This window comes from Peromyscus maniculatus, chromosome 5 (genome assembly GCF_049852395.1).
Source record: "Peromyscus maniculatus bairdii isolate BWxNUB_F1_BW_parent chromosome 5, HU_Pman_BW_mat_3.1, whole genome shotgun sequence".
NCBI classification, from domain to species: domain Eukaryota; kingdom Metazoa; phylum Chordata; class Mammalia; order Rodentia; family Cricetidae; genus Peromyscus; species Peromyscus maniculatus.
The window spans coordinates 40265277-40281198 of record NC_134856.1 but is presented as its reverse complement, the minus strand read 5'-3'; the positions used below and the strand labels follow the sequence as shown (position 1 = coordinate 40281198).

Sequence of the window (15922 nt, the reverse complement as noted above, 5' to 3'; positions counted from 1 at the left end):
CATCATAGGCACCAAAACTACACAGAGAAACCCTGTCTCAGGAAAAAAAAAAAAAGGAATACATAATATTATAGAACAAAAAATTACCAAACAAAATAAACAAACCCAAACCAAACCAAAGTAGAACAGAATAAAAACCCTACACTGATTTAATAATGGAAATATACAACGGAGACTGTGTACATATGATGTATTCTGTGTGTGTGTGTGTGGGGGGGCAGGATTGTATTCACTTATGTGGGAGTGTATGGAGACCAGCCAGGATAATCTTCCTCAATCACTTCTCCACTTTATTTTCTTTGAGACTTGTTTTGTGGTTATTTTTGCTTGTTTTTTTGTTTTGTTTTGATTTTTTTAAAAACTAAACCTGAAGCTTGCCATTTTTGACTAAACTGGATGGCCATGGAGCCTTTGAGAGACCCATCTGTCTTTGCATATACACACACACACACACATCCCACCCAGTCGAGGTTACAGAAATGTACCAATGCAACAAGTTTTACATAGAGTCTGCAAATCTGAACTAAGGTCTTCAAGCACTATTACCATCTCCCTAGGCCTCAACAGAGATTCTATTGTACAAGCTTTATGACTGTAGCTTCCTATACATGTTTTTAAAAGCTGCCTTGTGGATTAGTGTACTGAGGCTATACTGCTTCTAAAAGAGGCAAACTAGCAACCCCAGAATCTGGAAGGTAGAGGCAGGTGGAAAGGGATCTGGAGTTCCAGGCTAGGTTTGTCTATATAGGGAATTGGAGATTCAAAATAAATACTAACAATGAAACCAATGAATTATATACTAATTATTAATTTTTTTCACTGAATTATAAAACTTATAGTTTTATCAATTCTTGGTATCTTTTTGTTGCTGTTTTGTTTTTGTTTTGAGACAGTCATCCTAAGTAGCTCAGGTTGGCCTCAAACTTAGCAGCCATCCTTGCAGGCAGGTATGGACTCTAGAAAGATTTTTAACTCAAATTCTTGAGCTATACAATGAACTGCACACTGGATGTAGTAGCACATACCTATAATCCCAGCACCCTAGAGGCAAAGGCAGGGGGAACCCCGGAGTTTGAAGACAATCTGTTCTAAATATAAACTAAGAAATATAATGCCCATCAAATATCCCCCAAATGAAAATAGACAAATTAATTTGCCTTTTCCCCCCTGAACTACTTTTCCCCCCATTTCTAAAATGCTGGTATTATAGGTATACTACCTGGTTTCTTTTTTCTTTCTTTCTTTTTTTTTATGTTGATTGATTGATTGTGCATTGGGGTTTTGCCTGCATGTATGTCTGTATGAAGGTGTCAAATCCCCTGGAACTGGAGTTATAGACAGTTGTGAACTGCCATGTGGGTGCTGGGAATTGAACCCCGGTCCTTTAGAAGAGCATTCAGTGCTCTTAACCACTGGGCCATCTCTCCAGCTACTACCTGGTTTCTTTTTCTTTTTTTTTTTTTTTTTTTTTTTTTGGTTTTCCTAGACAGGGTTTCTCTGTGTAGTTCTGCGCCTTTCCTGGAACTCACTCTGTAGCCCAGGCTGGCCTCGAACTCACAGAGATCCGCCTGCCTCTGCCTCCCGAGTGCTGGGATTAAAGGCGTGCACCACCACTGCCCGGCTCTACCTGGTTTCTTAAATTGAGATAATAAAGGTTAATACTGATTTCCATGAAAGATTTATTATTATAAACAAATCTCAGGATTTAAAACTCTAAATGTATAATTAAAAATAATATTCGGTTGCTATAACTTTTATTTCTCTTGGTCAACTCATTTTGCTAATATTATTAATTCATTGATTTTTTTTAAAAAAAAGAAAATAGCCTCTGTCATAACTACTTTTTTATAAAATTTGCAACACTGTCTAAAGTTTTCATTTCTGAATCTATCATTTATTGACATATAGAACTTCAAATTCTTAACTACTTTCCCAAGAGAATTCTTAAAAACAAGCAGGTGAACAAATTTCAAACTAATGAAAGGTTCTGACCTTGTCTTCATATAGGAGAGGAACTGTGCCTCCTGTCCTCATCTTCCCGCATCCTAACCCTGGGTCTCACAAAGCAAAAAGATACTACTGATAAGAGTATGTAAAGGAGTAATAGTACAAAGACCAAATCTTAACAAGTTAAAAGGGGCTGAGAAACATCCTTTTACCCAGGATTCTGGATTCTGGATCAGCAGCATCACATTTATTTATGCCCTCAGTAATAAGTGAGGAGAAAGAAAAATAAATTTGCATTGGTGAATCTGAGAAACACATTTTTAATAATTAATAAAGAATGTTATGAACACACATATTCCCAGTCTCTAAAATTTTTTAAAATTTAAACTGATTTAAAATTTGTGAAACACAAACCTTTATGGCAGAACTAGAAGTCTGTTCCCACCAGGCCCTCATACCTGATAGCAGCCAATCCAGCTCCTTCAAAACTCTGAAGAATTAACTATATCAAGAGTCATCATTTTTATGCATTTCACATGTAAACAGCAAATGCTACAGATTTTTGTTTTTAAAAAACATCAGATATTTAAATTAATGTGCATTTCCCTAGCTATCAAGCTTCTGGCCAAAAGGACATTGAGTAACTTGGTAATATATTCTCCATTTTTCTCTTTGATAGTTGTATCACCAAGGCTATCAATCTGATAAGTAAAATTGTGACTCCAATGATGTCACATATAATACATACTGATGTCCCTACAATTACTACTCTGTAATTGAAACTCGTATCTGTAACAGTATATAATAAAGGAGTCTTTTCTATTAATAAGACATCAGAAAATAAACTATATTGGTTACTAAAAAAAAGTAGATATGCAAATTAAAAGACCATTAATTACTTGGATTTAGATCACAGAAACTTTCTGTGAGAAGAAAACTTTCAACGTTACCTTTTTATTCTCTTTACCATTTTTATAATGCCAATGATTTCAAGATAATAAGAATTTACTGGGATGGAGATATGTTTTGGTGGTAGAGCACCTGCCTATCATGCATGAGGCCTGAGTTTAATCCCCAGGTCCACAAATGTACATATATATATATATATATACACACAGATAGCTTTAGAATATTTCCTTTGGTCACATCTTTTATCTTCATGTTTCAACTCACAGCTTTTAATCTAATTTACCTGGAAAGACTTTCTCAACTATACAGGAAGTAAAATTTTTCATTAATGACCCCAAATCAAGGGCTTTAAATATTTATTCATAAGAATTTCTAAAACACGTGGCTATTTAAAGGAAAGTGTTCTTTTTCTAAACTTAGCTATCTTTTTTTTCAGCTTTTAAAAGGAACTGGATCTACTGAAAACAGATGTTAAAAAGCACAGAAGAAACAGACTTGTAGTTCTATGCAAATTCAAAATGTCCTTATAAAAACAATTTCAAGACACAAAAGAAATCAGTTAGTCAATTTCTACATGTGGATTTAAAGTGAAACAATACTTCTTTAAAATATTTTCTATTTTGTTTTATGATTCAATCTTTAAAAACCAGATTTAAAGCTCCAAATTAAAAAAAAAATATTTAGAGTCACTTTAGAATCTGGTAGATATGAGAGATCATCTTACCAAATTGATCACTAAAAAGCTCACTAATTCACAGTTAAATCCACAGAAACTGTTAGAAAATGTCTGGCCACACATGAACAGTGAGGAGGGCCAATATTTCCTTGTCATGTTTGAACTTTTCCTGCCCTCAACCAAGAAGGCTTCATACTGCACTGTTTGGTTTGAGAAAGGTTGGTACACAAGGCTAAAGGTATATAAATTAATGCATGTATGAATTTAAACACCTGCTGCTAGAACACAGTACCAATACCGTCATTTAGACTCAGCCTTCCCTTTTGATTTCTCCTTGTGAATGTTTTGATAGACTTTAAATACTATTTTAAAAGATGACACGTATCACAAGGCAAGAAACCTCTATAGCACAGATAAAACTTCAGAAAAGATATAATGTATTCATTTTTCTAAAGCAAATACATTTAGCAACCTATAATCCCAACTTTTTAAAGTATTATAGTTGGGCAAGCTAATATGGAAATCATTCATACTAATTTATTACTAATCAAGACTTTTTCCTATTAGTTTAACTGTCATTTTTTATCGTAATTCAAAGTAGAAGTCTGAACCAATTTAACTGTAGTTATAAAGTGTATGATTTGAGAGCTGAGTAAAAATAAACTTAACAAATTTCAAACATTTTTAATGCTTTTCACTGATACAGGAGAATGCATTTAAATAAAAGATTGTATTCAATTTTGCGATTATTTTCCATAAATTTAAAATAAATCAGGCCATATGTATATTCAAGTGTAGGAAAAAGGTTATATCCTTATAAACAGAAAAGAGACTTCAGAACTTGAGTCCTTTTTCAGATCATATAACATTTTTCCCTTTGGGCAAGTCTTTAAAAATATTTGTTAAATAAAAGGTCAAATACAATTTTCTAACCATAGCGTGATATTTAACCTTTGTATGTGCACTCAACAAAGTCATTTTAAACTGGTTCCCATATTTGAAGACAAGGTCCATTTTAAGAGATAGCATTCTAATGTGCCAAATTAAAGATTTTATATATATTAAAAAAAAAATCACTGAAAATCTTTCCATTTAAAGGGTATAGTCTTCAAACTCTTCTAAAAACAAACCCTCAAATCATACTCTTTTTGATATGAACTTTGCCAATACTGTTCATGTTGGCCAGATAATACGCTAGTTTTTGTTAATGAAGTAAAATGAAATGCATACCAGCAGCGACTACAGCTGGAGGAGGCGAGCCTGCCTCACCACCACTTGTCTGACTCATTGATGCTACACAAGTTTCTCTAGGTGGAGGTAACTGTAACTCCTTTGGGAGAAGATCATAGACAGATTCTGTAGGGAGGAAAAAATTTGAAGGAAGGTCAGTCAATATTGCCTAATACATGTACATGAAATAAGTATCTTTTCTCTTTTGAGAATTACATATTCACAAAAAACAACTGTATCATGAGGGTTGTGAACAGTTACTAGCAAGTATTTGTTCTTCTAGTATATAATTTTATTAAAAACCTGAAGAATGAATTTTTCATTGGTTCTCTGATTTTGGTTTTTACTTTTACTCTTTGTTCAAGACAGTCTCTTCTATTTAAAAATATAAGAAATATATTTTTTAAATTATCTAAAACTAAAATCATAATCCAAAAGCTCACAAAGGTTTACAGACACAAACACATCAATTTAAATGCAAAGGCAAGGTGAAATCCACCTACAATCCTAACACAAACAGCCAAGGCAGGACCACAGGTTTGAGGCTAACCTGACTCAAAGTTAGTTCTAGACTAGCCTGGGCTATATAGGAAGATGCTATCTCCAAAAATAAAACAAAAACTACCCCCCTCAAAGAATGTTTCTGAGCTGGGCAGTGGTGAAGCACATCTTTAATCCCAGTACTAAGAAGGCAGGAACAGGTGGATCTCTGAGTTCGAGGCCAGTCTGGTCAATGGAGCAAGTTCCAGGATGGCCAGGGCTACTTACACAAAGAAACCCTGTTTTGCAAAACAAAAACAAACAAAAAAGTGTTTCTGAGAGAAAATGATCCCTCCAATATTGCAGACCAAACCCAGGGCCCTCAGGCATGCTGGGCAAGCACTTTACCACTAGACCCCTACTAAGACTTCTTCTTTTTTTTTTTTTTTTTGGCTTTTCGAGACAGGGTTTCTCTGTGTAGCTTTGCGCCTTTCCTGGAACTCACTTGGTAGCCCAGGCTGGCCTCGAACTCACAGAGATCCGCCTGGCTCTGCCTCCCGAGTGCTGGGATTAAAGGCGTGTGCCACCCCCGCCTGGCAAGACTTCTTATACAGAAGTAAAAACACTATAGGGAGATGGGTGGTAGTGGCGCATGCCTTTAATCCCAGCACTTGGGAGACAGAGGCAGGCAGATCTCTGTGAGTTTGAGGCCAGCTTGGTCTATCTACAGAGCAAGTTCCAGGACAGGTTCAAAAGCTACTCAGAGAAAACCCTGTCTCGAAAAAACAACATTATAGGGACTGTGTGGAATGCCAGAGGCTTTTTTTCAGGATGCTAAAAATGTTCCATAATCAGATTAAGGTGATGATATTCTGTAAATATACTAACAACTATTAATTTTATTATTTTAAATGTACTCTTTTGTGTGTGTGCATGTGCATGTGCAATTAAGTATTGTTGCTTAGAAAGAGAACTAGAGGCTGGGTGGCTCACACCTTTACATTTAACACAGAAGCAAAGGCAGGCAGATCTGTTAGTTGAGGCCAGCCTGGTCTATGGATCAAACTCCCTGCTAGACAAGGATACATAGTAAGAGGCTGTCTCGAAAACAAAACAAAACAAAATTAAACCAGAAAGAAAAGGAGCCTGGCTTAAGTATTGTCAGGTGTATGCTTAAGTAATTTTAAGCATTTTCAAAGCCCAAGGCAGGAGGAATATTTAGGCCAGCTTGAGCTACACAGTTCCAGGCTGGCCTGGACTAGAGTAAAATCTTGAGTAAAAAATCTAGAGTAAAATTCTCTCCTGATGGAAGAGTTTTTCAAGATGAATATGCTATGAAGGTTGTGGAAAACAGTACAGCTGTTGGGATCAAATGTAAAAACAGTGTTAAGTGTTTTTTGTTTTTTGTTTTTATTAAGATTTTATAAGATTCTGTAGGCCAGAAGAGGGCACCAGATCTCATTACAGATGGTTGTGAGCCATCATGTGGTTGCTGGGAATTGAACTCAGGACCTCTAGAAGAGCAGCCAGTGCACTTAACCTCTGAGCCCCAGTGTTATGTTTGAGGTAAAAAAAATTAGTCCTTTCTAAACTTTATAAAGAAGGCTCCAATAAGCGACTTCTTAATGTTGATTGACATGTTAGAATGACAGTCACAGATCTGTTGGCAGATGTTCATTCATTAGCAGACAGAGCAAGAAGAGAAGCATCCAACTTTAGATCTAACTTTGGCTGTAACACTCCTCTTAAACATCTTGCAGAGTGGCCATGTACACACGTACAGACTCTAAGGTGCTGTTAAGACATTTTGGCTGTAGTTTCAAGTTAGGATCTTACAGTGTAAAAGAGGATGCACAGTTCTATATGTATTGACCCACTGGTTATTTCATATATTTATTGGGGCTATACCATTAAAGCCAGAAAGCTGCAAAGAAATAAATAGAAAAGCTTCAGATGAAAGAAATGACTTGCTGTGGAGTAGTTAAAAGAACTGCAAAATATTTTAAGGATAAAGCTTTTGAACTAGAGCTCAGCTGGGTTGGAGAAATGAACTAAAGGAAGACATGAAATTGTTCTAAAAGATATAAGGGAGGAAGCAGAGAAACAGGCTGAGGAATCTTTGAAGGAAGAAGATGAATCAGATGATGACAATATGTAACATTTTCTTCACTCTCTCTTCTGTTTTACATTTCTGTGACAGCTCCATATGACTAGCACCATGGATCATATATACCCACTGATAAATTTTCAATAAATTTTTGTCTCATACACACATACACAAAAGTGGAGAAGCACAAGTGAGAATTATGGAAGAACAAGTATGGCTCCTAAAAATGTTCCTAATAAACTTCATGGACAAAATTGGCTTCTATTTGTGAGAAGCAAATTATGAAGCCCAAACAGCAAACAAGTTTTTTGTTGTTGGGTTTTTTTTTTTTGTTTGTTTGTTTGTTTTTGGCTCTCCTCCAGATCAGGAAAATGCTACATGCACAGTTATGCTTAACTTAGTAATTTTTAAGGGGGAGGGGAGAGGAGGGGAGAGAAAGAAGGAGGCAGGAGGTGGTGGCACATTTAATCCCAGCACTCAAGAGGCAGAGGCACATGGATTTCTGAGTCAGAGGCCAGCCAGGCCTACAGAGTGAGTTCCAGCTAGGGACAGAGAAACCCTGACTTGAAAACCCAAAAAGGTTCCTATGTACATGATGAAGAAATATCAACTTTATAAAATAGATAACTTTCTACCAACCGTACCCAAGGATATAGGAAGGAGGTGGTCATTACATTAATAACTTGAATATTTCTAATTTGCAAATGACAGAGGTTTAAGAGGGATATATTCATCATTATAATTCATCACTGATAATGAAAAATTAGTGCAAACACATTCTGATCCCTTCCCTGGCTACATGAGCAGGCTGTTTGGTTCACTTGGTGACTTAGTTGGGAGACCACCCTGTGATACATGTCCCAGTATTGCAACACTAAGTCCAATACAAAATTTTTCTCTAGCAGTCCTTTCTTGCTGCTTTTAGTTATGAGGGTTGAGCTGCTAACATAGGAAGCCGAGTCAATAGAAAAGCAAGAATGGCAGCTTGCAGGCCAGACTGCAAAAAGTGGCAAGGTAGTTGGCTGTTTGACAGCTGAAAAAGAAGGAGCTGAGGAGTTCCCAAAGATGGCCAGGTTAGGATGAGACAGAGAAAGCAGACAAAGAACAAGAACAGAGGCTGAAGGATAGAAGGCTATCCAAGAGACATCCCAGACTGGGGTTATTAGAAGACTTCCAGAGACTTGTCAAGCTTTTGGAAATGAGGGTTTCAGATACCTCAAGGTCTGGAGCTGTAAAACTGACAGCTGTCAAGGGCTAAGGAATCTCCATATCTTGACATACCCAGAACTCAGCTTCTGCCAAGGGCTAAGGCATTCTAACTTCCTAGGCCTACAGAAGCACTGTAGCTTTCACTTTGCAGGGCTAAGGATCTTACCAGAGGTCTGCATAGGAGCTGTAACACTAGAGGGCGCCAAATGCTACTGCACTGGCCTGCCTGTGGCTACTTCTCCGCTGTCAAACAGGTTTCTTCCTATCAAGGTAAGACAAAAGGTTCCCACAGTCTGACAACTGGTACAGGGCACAAAGAAAGAAAATCAGCTGAATGGGGAGAAGATTCAGAAGACTAAGAATTTGTTGTAAGGGCCCAGACCAATCGGAAAAGGAGAAAGAATGAAATCAGCATTTTTAGGTACTCAAAACAAATTAATGTCTCTAGGTACAAAGACAACAATGTCAAAAATTTAGCTGGGCAGCGGTGGCACATGACCTCTGCACTCAGGAGGCAGAAGCAGGTACATCTCTGTGAGTTCCAGACCAGTCTGATCTACAGCGCTAGTTCCAGGACAATCAGTGCTATTACACAGAGAAACCCTGTCTCAAAAAGATGACCAAAAAACAAAAACAAAAAAAAAACAAAAAAAGGAAAGAAAGAAAGAAAGAAAGAAAGAAAGAAAGAAAGAAAGAAAGAAAGAAAGAAAGAAAGAAAGAGATTTTAAAATATGTAATGATGAAACAAAGGAGGAATGGTGATAAAATCTAGAACAGTAGAGTTTTCCTCTGATAAGAAACTTGGAGATAGGACAAGGAACAAAAAAAACCAAACTGGATCAGACAATGGATTCATAGGTGTTTGTTTTTTTTTTTTTAAGGAGATCATCATTAAATAAACACAATAAAAAGTGGTATTAATGAATGGGGCACAGCTCACAGAGCAGATGTAGTTTAAATAGGAACAGATGTTCCTAAGAACTACATTATTATTAGTTTTTGGATTATTAGTCTCCACTTCACCTTTATTGACTTGAGAACTGGAATTCAATTGCTTTGAGGTTAGACTAAACACCAAAATTGTCAGAAAGTTCATTTCCTTTATAACATTTCTCAAGAATCTCCTCTGATTTACTTTCAGGTAATCAAGCTGAACACAACTAATACTGACTTATGCATATAAAGAAATGAAAAAGAAAAAAAAAGCAGCTTCTGTGTGGTGTTTCTTGGCCAGGAGGCCATGCACATGTACATGTGCATACACATAAGTATTTTTGTTTGTCAGGCAAGTAACTAAATAAATATACTTGTGGTAACAATGATATCAAGAAATTTGCAGTCAAATGGATGGAACTAGAAAATATCATCCTGGGTGAGGTAACCCAGACTCAAAAAGACAAACATAGTATGTACTCACTCATAGGTGGATACCAGATGTGAGGGGGGATGGCCAGACTGCAACCCACAGCTCCAGAGAGGCTAGCTAACAGGGAAAGACCCTAGGAGGGACATATGGATGACCCAGCGAAGGAGAAGTGGATGAGATCTACATGAGCAGACTGGGTGTGTGGGGGTGGGGGTGGCAGAGGGCAAGGAGTGGGGAATGAGAACATAGGGAAATGGGAGGGTCGAGCTGGAACAGGGACAGAGTGGGAGGGCAGGGAGGGAGATACCATGATAGATGAAGACATCATGGGAAAAGGAAGAGCAAAGATGACATTTTATGTTGAGAATGCTTTAAAAATACAACAATGAGAGATGGCTCCAATGGTTAAAGAGCTCTGGCTGCTCTTACAGGGGCCAGGGTTCAATTCCCAGAAACCACATGGTAGTTCACAACAGACTATAACTCCAGTCCCAGGAATCCAATGCCCTCTTCTGGCCTCTGTAAGAACCAGGGACACATGTGGTGCATAGACACACATAGCAGGCAAAATACCATACACATAAACATTTTAAAAGGCGTGAATTAATGCCCCAAACAGGTACTATTACACAAATAATAAAAGTTCCTTTGATTATCAGGTATAGACACTGTCTATAGCCATGCTATCTGCAATGCCCAATCATCAGGTATGGACACAAACTGAAAACTCCACTTGTAAACACTTTCATCTTGTTTTAAATATGAAAACAAAAACAAGACCCTACAGCCTTGTTTTTTTTTTGTTTTTTGTTTTTTGTTTTTTTTTTTTTTTTTTTTGTTGTTGTTTGGTTTTTCGAGACAGGGTTTCTCTGTGTAGCTTTGCGCCTTTCCTGGAATTTGCTTTGGAGACCAGGCTGGCCTCGAACTCACAGAGATCTGCCTGGCTCTGCCTCCCGAGTGCTCCCACAGCTTTGTAAATATGACTACCATATGGCATAGAAAGTTTCCTTAATGCACCCCCTCCAAAAAGGCTTGGGAAATATTTGCCTTATTTTTCCCCTCCTCTGTTCACTGCCTCAATAAGCACGTGAAATCCCACGCTAAGGTTTTACATCAGACATTCTACAACGCAGTCCTGACATCTCCAGTGTGCCAACTCAGTTCTGCACCGAGGAGACAGCATTCTTTTTGTTTAAAAAACAAAAAACAAAAACACTTCAGCCTTGATAGTCATCACACTTGGCATCTCCGCTGGAAAAATGTACTGGCTGCAGGTCCACTGGATATTTTTGTTTCTGAAAGATTATAGAGTTCCAAGAGTAACTGGTAGGCGATCCTTTAATATATTTTCTGTTTTGAAGTGTAAGCCAACTTACTCATTTGCTATCAAATATGTATTTATTCAAATTATTTTCCAGATTGTATTGTTTTCCCCAAACATATTAGTGTTTTAAGGTATTTAGGTAATATTCACTGTACACATTATACCAACTAGGGGAAAAAGGAAACTAGAGAGTTTCATAGACAGTATTCAGTTATTTAATTATCTGTTATTTTAGGACAGGGGATGTAGCTCAGTTGGTAGAGTAATTGCCTAGTGTACAGTCAATGCCCAAGGCAGCATAAACCTGGCCTAGTGACACACTCGTGTAATTCCAGCACTCTGGAAGTAGAAACAGGAAATTCAGCAGTTTCAAGGTCATCCTTGGCTACTCAGGGAGTTCAAAGCCAGTCTGGACTAGAAAACTATGTCCAAAAAAGACCACAAAAAAGACCACAAAACAAACAAACAAACAAAAAAAACCCACCTACACTTTAAATTTCCTATTATTTTGTATGGTTGGGGAAGGGGGATGTTATAGTACATTAAAAAAAAAAAAAAAGTAGGGCTTCAAGATGGTAAATATACCACTTGCTCACCAAGCCTGGTGACCTGAGTTTGATCCTTGAAACCAACACAAAGGTGGAAAGAGATTGCTTACTCCACAGTTTTCCTCTGGCTTCCACATTGGCATTGTTGCACACACGCACGCGCGCGCGCGCGCGCGCGCGCACACACACACACACACACACTCACTCACTCATATGCACACATCATGTACCACAAAATAAATTTTAAAAAAATGTAAACAGATGAAAATAGGAAAAGCAACAGGGGCAATAAAATCATAGAGAGAAAGGAACTTTAAGAATACAGAACCAGACTGAAGAGATGGCTCAGTGGTTAAGAGCACTGGCTGCTCTTCCAGAAGACTGGGGGTTCAATTTCCAGCATCCACATGACAGCTCACAATTGTCTGTAACTCCTGTTCCAGGGGATCTGACACCCTCACACTGACATACACGCAGGCAAAATACCAATGCATATAAAGTAAAAATAAATAAATTTAGAAAAAAAGAATATAGAACCAAGCTGGGGCATAGTGGCACACTTGGGAGGCAACATAGTGGCAACACTTGGGAGGCAGGGGCAAGCAGATCTCTGTGAGTTCAAGTCCAGCCTGGTCTACATAGTGAGTTCCAGGACAGTCACACTTACTACATAGTGAGACCCTGTCTTGAAGGGGGGTGGGGAAAGCCCTAAAGCCCCTAAACAAAACAAACAACAACAAAAATAAATAATCAAGAGCTGAGTGTGGTGGAACACTCCTTTAATCCCAGCACTCAGGAAGCAGAGGCTGGTGGATCTCTGTGAGTTTGAATTCAGCCTGGATCTGAGTCTTGATGATTGTGAGCTACCATGTTGATGCTGAGAACCAAACTAAGTCCCCTACAATAGCTGCAAATGATCTTAACCACTAAGCCACCTCTCCAATTTGTTTTTCATATCTTAAGAAAAAACAAAACAAAAAACTAAACAATAAACTAAAACATCAGAATTCCCAACCCTTGGGAATTAAAACCCAAAGTGACTTTATTTTCCCCTTATACTTAAAAAAATTATTTTAAATACGTTTTACTTATGTGTGCATGTATACCTGTGGATGCTGTGGAGGCCAAAAGAGAGCACCAGCTACCCTAGAGCTAGAGTTATAAGAGATTGTGAGCCACCTGACAAGGGTGCTGGGATCCAAACTCTGGTCCTCTGAAAGAACAGCAAGTGTTCTTAACTACTGAGCCATCACTCAAGCCCCATTTTTTTCCTTTATATTTTCATGAAAAAAATTTTAACTAGGCCTTTTTTCCCCCAGATTTATTTATTTAATGTATATAGGTGTTTTGTCTGCACAGCAGAAGAGGGCATTGGATTCCATGGAACTACAGTTATATTTGGTTGTGAGCCACAGTGTGGGTGCTGGGAATTTTAACTTGGGTCTAGTTTGTGCTCTTAATTGCTAAGCCATCTCTCCAGCCCTCTAGGCCCTTTGTGTGTGTGCGCGCGCGCGTGCGTGTGTTAAGTCAGAGGTTGATATTGAAAGCCCTCCTTGATTCCTCAACACTGAACATCTTTTCACTGGGATTTTATTTGTTTTTGTATTTATTATTTATCTGTTCTGAGGATTAAACCCAAGGTCTTAAGCATTATACTAGACAAGTGTTCCACTGCTGATCTACACCCTCAGTCCAGGATGATGTTTTTGAGGTCTATTCATGTTGTAGGATATATTTAGTATTTAATTTCTTTTTGTAGTTGAATAATTGTTTCATCATCATGTGGACATTACCATTTGTATTTTGATGGCATTTAAGTTCCTCTCTTTTGGCTATTGTAAATAATGCTGCTATTCATAAGCTTTGAACATGTGTGTACACATATTTGGGGGTAGATAGAAGCAGTACCAGGAACTGAATCTAGGGCCTAGCACCTATTAGACCAAGTGCTCTACACCACTGAGCCACTGAGCTATGTCCCTAACCATTCTATTTTTGAGATGGGGTCTTATTTTTTCCAGGCTGGCCTTGAATTTATTTATGCTGTAGCCTAGGCAGGCCTTGAACTTGTGATCTTCCTGTTTGGGCTCCTTAGCAGGTGACATATTAGGCCTGAGTCACCAGGCCTGGCTAATTTGAGTACCAAATTTTAATATTCTTAAGTATAAAAAGTTTTTTTTATACAGAGTGTCACGTAACCTAGTATGAAACTGTCCATGTGGCCAGATATGACCCTGAACTACTGATCCTCCTGCCTCTGCCTCCCAAATTCTGGGATTATGGATCTGAGCCACCACACTTGCTTTTTAATTCAAAAAAAAAAAAAAAAAAAAAAAAAAGCCTTTATTGAATTCTTCAAAACTCTTCATGAACCTGCTAAGTCTATGAAAGTTTAATTCCTTTTTTAAAAAAACAGGAAGCATTTTTGTTCTTGTGTTGAAGATGATGGAAGTACTCATGACTATCACAGGTAGTTAGTTTCTTTTAAAATTTACCTGTGGCACAAGGTGTTTAATCAAGAAAATTGAGACCACTCACTGTTCTGGTCTTTAAGCATGAAAAGTTTCATTAGGAAAGAAATCTTTTGTCTTTCTTTCTGATCCCCCCCCACACACACACACACATATTATTAAAAATAAATGAACTGCAACCCAAGCCCAGAATGAGCTTCATAGCTTCCTAATAAAAACTTAAGCCTTAGGCCTGACGGTGGTGGTGCACACCTTTAGTCCCAGTACTTGGGAGACAGAGAGAGGCAGGAGGATGTTTGTGACTTTGAGGCCAGTCTGATGTACAGAGAGAGTTCCAGAATGGCCAGGTGTCTTGGGCGGGGCGGGACACGACAAAAAACCTTAAACATTCAATCATGAACATTTTCTTCTATCATTAAATATTCTTTTAACAAATGATGTTTATTTAGTTTTGCTTGAGGAAGGGTTTGGTTACATATGTAGATCACACTGGCCTTAAACTGTTGCCTCAGCCTTAGTAATCCTGGGATTACAGATGTATCACTACACCCAATTAAATACATTTATAATAATCATAGTATTTAATCTAAGAAGGTTTATTGCACAAAAGATGATAATGAAGATTCCCTTAAGATAAATAAGTCAACAATACCACGAAGAATTTTAATTAGCTAAATGAAACTATTATTATTATTATTACCATTATGAGTGTATACATGAAGTGTGCAAGAGTGTGCACAAGCCACATTGCCCATGTGGAGGTCAGAGGACAACTCTATAGTGCCAGTTCTCTCCTTCCACCTTTATATGGGTCCCCACAGGTCAATTCAGACTGCCAGGATTGTTTAGAAAATGCCCTTACCTGCTACTGAGCTATCTTGTGAGCCCAACAAACCTTTTTTGTTTTTGTTTGTTTTGTTTTGTTTTGTTTTGTTTTCGAGACAGGGTTTCTCTGTGTAGCTTTGGAGCCTTTCCTGGAACTCATTCTGTAGACCAGGCTGGCCTCAAACTCACAGGGATCTGCATGTCTCTGCCTACCAAGTGCTGGAATTAAAGGAGCATGCCATTAAGCCCACTCCAACAAAACTTTTTAAAACAGCTATCTTAGTTATAAACTCTCTCCCAATGAAATAGGAATCATGCTTAGATTTAGATGTTTAGATTTATACAACTAAAGAAAGTATAGATGAAGAATTTGAATTCAAATTTGTTCTGACTCCACAAAGTCTAAGAATGAAACTACAACACTAGATTACAAAATGATCTGGGTATGGTCTTACCTAATAACACACAAGTTATCTTATTTATGTACTCTACTCTCTATTCTCAAAGACACAAGTCTGCACCATTCACTGGGAAATACAACAGCAGAAGAAATTTAGAAACACAAGACAAAAAGTGTTCAGGAATAGTGATCGTGATATACAAACTCTTGCATGATCAGCAGCATTACTCCTCACAGAAAATAACCACACTGTGTTCATTACAGTGATCTGTAAGTTGTATTAAAAATGAATTAATAGTCCATTATGAAAGGATTGGCTAACTGAGTAAATCTTGTTATTTAAACAATATAACACTTTGTAGCCATTGTAAATTGTAACAGATCTACATTTAATAGCAGCAGTAAGCTGCTACAACAGGATGTATTCTAG

The 15922-nt window shown here is 37.7% G+C and overlaps 1 protein-coding gene and 1 pseudogene across 9 annotated transcripts in view; one reads left to right on the top strand and one right to left on the bottom strand.

Moving 5' to 3' along the window:
• Positions 1 to 15922, bottom strand: part of Nfat5 (nuclear factor of activated T cells 5) — an 89126-nt gene that overhangs the window by 51351 nt on the left and 21853 nt on the right. For all 9 annotated transcript variants that reach the window (XM_042277650.2, XM_042277651.2, XM_042277654.2 and 6 more), the window contains one exon: positions 4763 to 4888. In XM_042277650.2, the coding sequence (XP_042133584.1) occupies positions 4763 to 4888 (126 nt within the window). Of the gene's footprint in view, positions 1 to 4762; positions 4889 to 15922 lie in introns of those variants that run through there.
• On the top strand, positions 6873 to 7400 carry LOC102919863 (proteasome subunit alpha type-3 pseudogene; annotated as a pseudogene).